The sequence below is a fragment of the Triticum aestivum genome, chromosome 5D (assembly GCF_018294505.1).
Source record: "Triticum aestivum cultivar Chinese Spring chromosome 5D, IWGSC CS RefSeq v2.1, whole genome shotgun sequence".
Classification (NCBI taxonomy): Eukaryota; Viridiplantae; Streptophyta; class Magnoliopsida; order Poales; family Poaceae; genus Triticum; species Triticum aestivum.
In genome coordinates, this window is record NC_057808.1 from 533,197,981 (window position 1) to 533,203,099 (window position 5,119).

General features: G+C 50.8%; 1 protein-coding gene across 1 annotated transcript; it reads left to right on the forward strand.

The window, feature by feature from the left end:
* Nucleotides 1-3,909: 3,909 nt before the first annotated feature.
* LOC123126027 (probable L-type lectin-domain containing receptor kinase S.5) lies at nucleotides 3,910-4,731 on the forward strand. Its single transcript, XM_044546445.1, has one exon. It carries the CDS (start codon nucleotides 3,910-3,912, stop codon nucleotides 4,729-4,731), a length of 822 nt encoding a protein of 273 aa, XP_044402380.1.
* The last annotated feature ends 388 nt before the right edge of the window (nucleotides 4,732-5,119 follow it).

Consider the following 5,119-nt stretch of genomic DNA (forward strand, 5'->3'; position numbering starts at 1 on the left):
ATCTTTCGACTGAGCTGAAGGCAAATTTCACCCTACCGCCAGAGGAGGATCCGGAGAAGCCAGTTATAGAGCAATTAATCAAGTCTCATGCTCTTAAGAAGATGGCAGACCTATTCAGGAGGTGGAAGAATGAGCTGAAAACGTTTGTCGACAAAGAAGAGACACCAGAATTCATCGGCCGGTATGAGAAGATCAGAGATCACTGGCCCGCATTTGTGGCCCACAAGACATCGGAAAAGAGTAAGAAGATGTCAGCGACAAACAAGAAGAATGCTGTGAAGAAGAAGCTTCACCATCGCACGGGGTCAGGTGGCTACCTCAAAGCCCGACCTAAGTGGGCCAAGGCTGAGAATGATCTGCTTGAAAAAGGGATCAAACCACAGACAATGAACTGGACAGACCGTTGCCGGACTTGGTTCTTCGGGGCTGGCGGAACCTTGGACCCTGTATCAGGGAGGTGCGTTTGGACGAACGAGCTTTTGAGAATACCAGTCAAGAAGATTCAGCAATATATCGATAGAGCGCAGGAAGGGACGTTCGCTCCAGACAGAGAGAACGACGAGCTCACAATGGCCCTCGGGAATCCTGAGCACCCTGGACGGACACGAGGCACGCCAGGCTCCGTTCCGTGGAAGGCTGGTTTTCCGGACGCGGGCGGTTACAAAAGCCAGGACAGGAGGAAAAAAGTGGAGCAGATCCAAATTCAGAAGCTGCACGAAAGGGTTCAAGATCTAGAGGAACGAGACGGCAATCGAGATGCCGAAACTGCCCCCGAAGCTACACCGCCATCTCAGCGGAGAAGCAGCATGGCTTCCACCGAGTTGCTTCAGCTGGAGCATGCGGCTCCTCCTCGCTACCCCATGGATGCTATCACGGAGTCTCAACATTGCCACCTTATGGCGGAATGGCAGAACTTCAAAGTCAAGGCGGCTGTTGGCTCTGTTTTACCTCCTGAACCCGGCGCAACCTACCACTGCCGGCCGATTCCAGAAGGATATGCTAGGGTGATGGTGGATGAAATAACGGAGGGATTTGAGGAGCTCCAGCTTGACCACCCTACCGGTGAAGGGGAGACTCGGCTAGGTTCTGCTCTGAAGACTCCATGCCTATGGCGGAAGGAGCTCATCAAGCTTCCGAACTGGACGGCTCCGGCGAGTAAGGGCACTCCGCCTCCTCCTCCGCCTCCTTCTCCGGCAAGTGATCAGGGCACTCACCCTCCTTCTCCGGCGCGTGGCGGCACTCCGCCTCCTTCTCCGCCAGCGCCGGCGCGCTAGAGCAGCCAGCCTCCTCCTTCTCCGCCTCGTCAGCAAGGGCGGAAGAGACCCGCCGCCGCTGCGGCTGCTCCGGCGCGTCGTAGTCCTTCTCCTCCGCCTCGTAAGCAAGCAAAGAAGACAGCCGCAGCCGCTCCGTCTGCTCTGCCGGCGTCTAGCAGTACGGCTGCCAGAGGCGGGAGGCAATACAGATTCGGTCCTTCTCTGAAGACTCCAGAGAAGTTACCATACGAGAGGACCGAGGAGGAGAACGCGAAGATCGTGCGAGCCGAAGTGAAGAACTTCTTTGAAGGGGTGAAAGCAAAGAAACATCCACCTCCGGAGGAGAAGGTAGATCCGGTGAAAGCAAAGCGCACTCTGGCTGCCCTGACAAAACCACCAAAGTCTCCGCCGAGAGGCAACTATGAGCGCATTCTTGCAAAGACATATGCCGAAGCGGAGCGGTCGGGAAGTACTGTCAGTGATAAAAGGTTAAAAGAACGACGAGCTGGGAAAACAATTGCCCAGCTCGGCGAACAAGCGAACCAATCGTGCCCCCCGCTCAAGGTGTCAAAAGACATCGTCGCTAATGATCCGAGTATGGTGCCCGGTTATAGCAATCTTGGAGATTACCTGCCTGACGATGTACATTATGAAATCATGGAGGTGGACAAACACAAATACCATTACGGGAAGCCTCTCGTCAAAGATGAAAGATCTCTAAGCACGATGATGCGAAGACTACATGATTGGTACATGAAAACCTGCAGAGAGTCTGATGGGATGCATACTTTGACGCTGAGAGTTAAACCGGAGCATGACCTCGTTGGAATTGATCTGCTGAATGTTCCATTTGAGGATTTCTTCCAGTTTTACAATCAAAAGGCCCTCGATAAAACAACAATCACTTGCTACTGTCTGTAAGTAGTACTACTTCTGTCATTAAGTCTCTCTATATAGGTCAGCTCTTTCATTGCATGTATTTATACTTATCCTCACTATATTATGCAGATTGAAGATCGCCGAATTGAAGAAAAGACAAATCAGTGATATTGGGCTCATTAACACAAATCTCATAGATGCATATACGGTTGAAAAACATCCCAAAGAAGCCGAGGCCAACTTGCTACAATCGTTGGTATTAAATCAAAACAAAGATATAATACTATTTCCTTACAACTTCAAGTGAGTGTTACTGTCTTGTGCATATTCGGTTTCCCTTATTAGTCCAGGTTATGGTAATGTAATTGATGACTTATGCATGCATGCGCAGCTTCCACTATATTCTCCTAGAGATTAAGATTGAGCAGGGAGTAGTAACCGTCTTAGACTCGAGACGAAAAGATCCCCAGGACTATGCGAACATGACTCAAATGCTCGAGAAGTAAGTTAAATCGATCATTATCCATCATATCAGCAACTTTGTTCATTTCCTGATATCAAGTAATTGTTTTCTTTGTCTGGCAGGGTTTGGAGAAAATTCACCTCAAAAGCTCTGGGACTGCCGAAGAAGCTGCAATTTAATCACCCGAAAGTAAGTACTATAGTAGCATGTTCCGCGCATCTCCTAGTGATTCAAGCGCTAGTTTCATCAATACCATTTAGCATGCTTGCTTATCAGTTTGATTGACCTCTATTTCTTGTAAAGTGGTTGTGGCAGGAACCCGGTAATAATTACTGTGGATACTACGTTTGCGAGTCCATCCGCTACACGACCTGTGAGCGGGGCTACACTGAAGAACAATATGAAGTGCGTAAGCAATAATATTCACAACTTTATTTTATTACCATCATTTGTGTTGAGTTTCATTTATTCATATATATATGTATTAACCCCCTTCTTCAAATTAGATGTTTCGGAAGCGGGATGAACTCCTAGCACCAGATCGTATGCGAGAATTCAAGAGGAATTTGCGGCATTCTTCCTTGAGCACGTGATCGCTGAAAACGGAGAATACTATGTGGACCCCGTGTTCCTACAATTTAATTAGGAGATTGTATTGTAAGAGATAATTATTGTATATATGTAGCCGGTAGTGTCGGATAGATATACGAGAACTTGTTGTTCGACCAATATCTCGGAGAAGGAGAGGTGGTCGATATCACTTCTCTCTGTATGCATATGTTCATGACGATCTTCTGTTTCCTTCATTTGATTACTAGCTAGCGTGTCTACTCCTCTCCATACGTCTATAGTACGTAGCGTCGACCAAGCACGGAGATAAGAGAGGACACTTCTTTCTATTAATTAGCTAGCTAACACAATATATGAAACACCTAAATTAACCCCCCAAAACCCCTAAACCACCCCATTTCAAAAAAAAACAAAAATCTCAGCTCCTGCCAGCTGCTGACGCGTGGATGCCTATTGGTCCCGGTTGGTGACACCAACCGGGACAAAAGGCCCTGCCTATTGGTCCCGGTTGGTGGCACCAACCAGGACCAAAGGCCCTCCTGCCTGGGCTCCCCGCACCAGCCACGTGGACGGTCTTTAGTCCCGCTTCGTGTAAGAACCGGGACTAAAGGGCTAGGGCATTAGTAACGACCCTTTAGTCCCGGTTCCAGAACCGGGAATAAAGACCCTTATGAACCGGGGTAAAAGCCCCTTTTTCTACTAGTGAATGGTACAGGCATCCAATGGTCCATCCGGTACGAGATCATGAGGGACATAGCCATCGGCTTGCACTACGTCCACCATGAGTACGAACCAATGGTGCTCCACTGTGACATCAAGGCAAGCAACGTGATGCTGGACTCGAGTTTCCGTGGCCGACTCGGGGACTTCGGCTTGGCCTGCATTGTCGATGTCAACAGGAACTCTGCCACCGGCATTGGTGGGACACGGGGATACATGGCGCTGGAGTATGCTCTGAGTGGCAAGGCAACGCGGCAGACAGACATCTTCGCGCTCGGGGTGCTCATCCTCGAGGTTGTCACGGGCCAGCGGGCGCTGATTCACCGGGCCTCGGATGACGACGACGTCCATATCACAGATCGAGTGTGGCGCCTCCACCGTGAGGGGAGGCTAACGGAGTGCGTGGATCCCGTCGTGCTCGCTGCTTTTTCCGAGGACGACGAGCAGCTGGCCCTGGACGTCTGCGATGATTTGCGACGCCTGCTGCTCCTTGGCTTGGCGTGTAGCAACCCCAACCCGTTGGATCGCCCGAATATGCCCGAGGTGGTGCGGATCATCGCCAAGTCGGCGCCACCGCCGGAGGTGCCTCTAATGAAGCCAAGGTTCGTGTGGCCGCCGCCAGAAGGGGAGGACTCGGATGGTGACGATAGTGCAGGCCCATCGAGGATGAGTAATCTTGACGGGAGTGCGGCGAGCACAAGCGAGCTGCAATGGCACACTCAGATTAGCTTGGAGACGACCACGGCGCAGGCCTCCGGCGGACATGCCTCGTTTCAACTGGAGCACTCTGTTTATGTCAGCGCACCCGGTGGTCTTGCCTCCGAGATAATTCTGAGCGGGATGTAGTGAACTAGCGGCATCCTCTTGTCTGGCAATATATGGTATGCCGACCTCCAAATCCGGGTTTAGGTGTGCCCCTTGTCTGTATCGTTTAGCCTTGCATAAAGACACTATCCTCAGTTCGTAGAAAATTCTCCTGACAGTTTGTTCCAAGGCGAGTCATACGCGCCGGTGCGCCGGCCGAAATTTGGGCCGGTCGCACCAGCAGCGTCCGATCAAACATCGGGTAGCCACACGATTCTCTCTCCTTTCTCTGTCAATGTATTTTTTCTTTGGAAAAAAAAAAAGCTTCCATCAGGTAGCCATGGACTAGCGACGCGCCCGGCCGGTCGCACCAGCAGCGTCCGATCAAACATCGGGTAGCCACACGATTCTCTCTCCTTTCTCTGTCAAT

Excerpts from the sequence above, each read along its gene's own strand:
- LOC123126027 (XM_044546445.1), top strand. The coding sequence starts at position 3,910 with ATGAGGGACATAGCCATCGGCTTGCACTACGTCCACCATGAGTACGAA.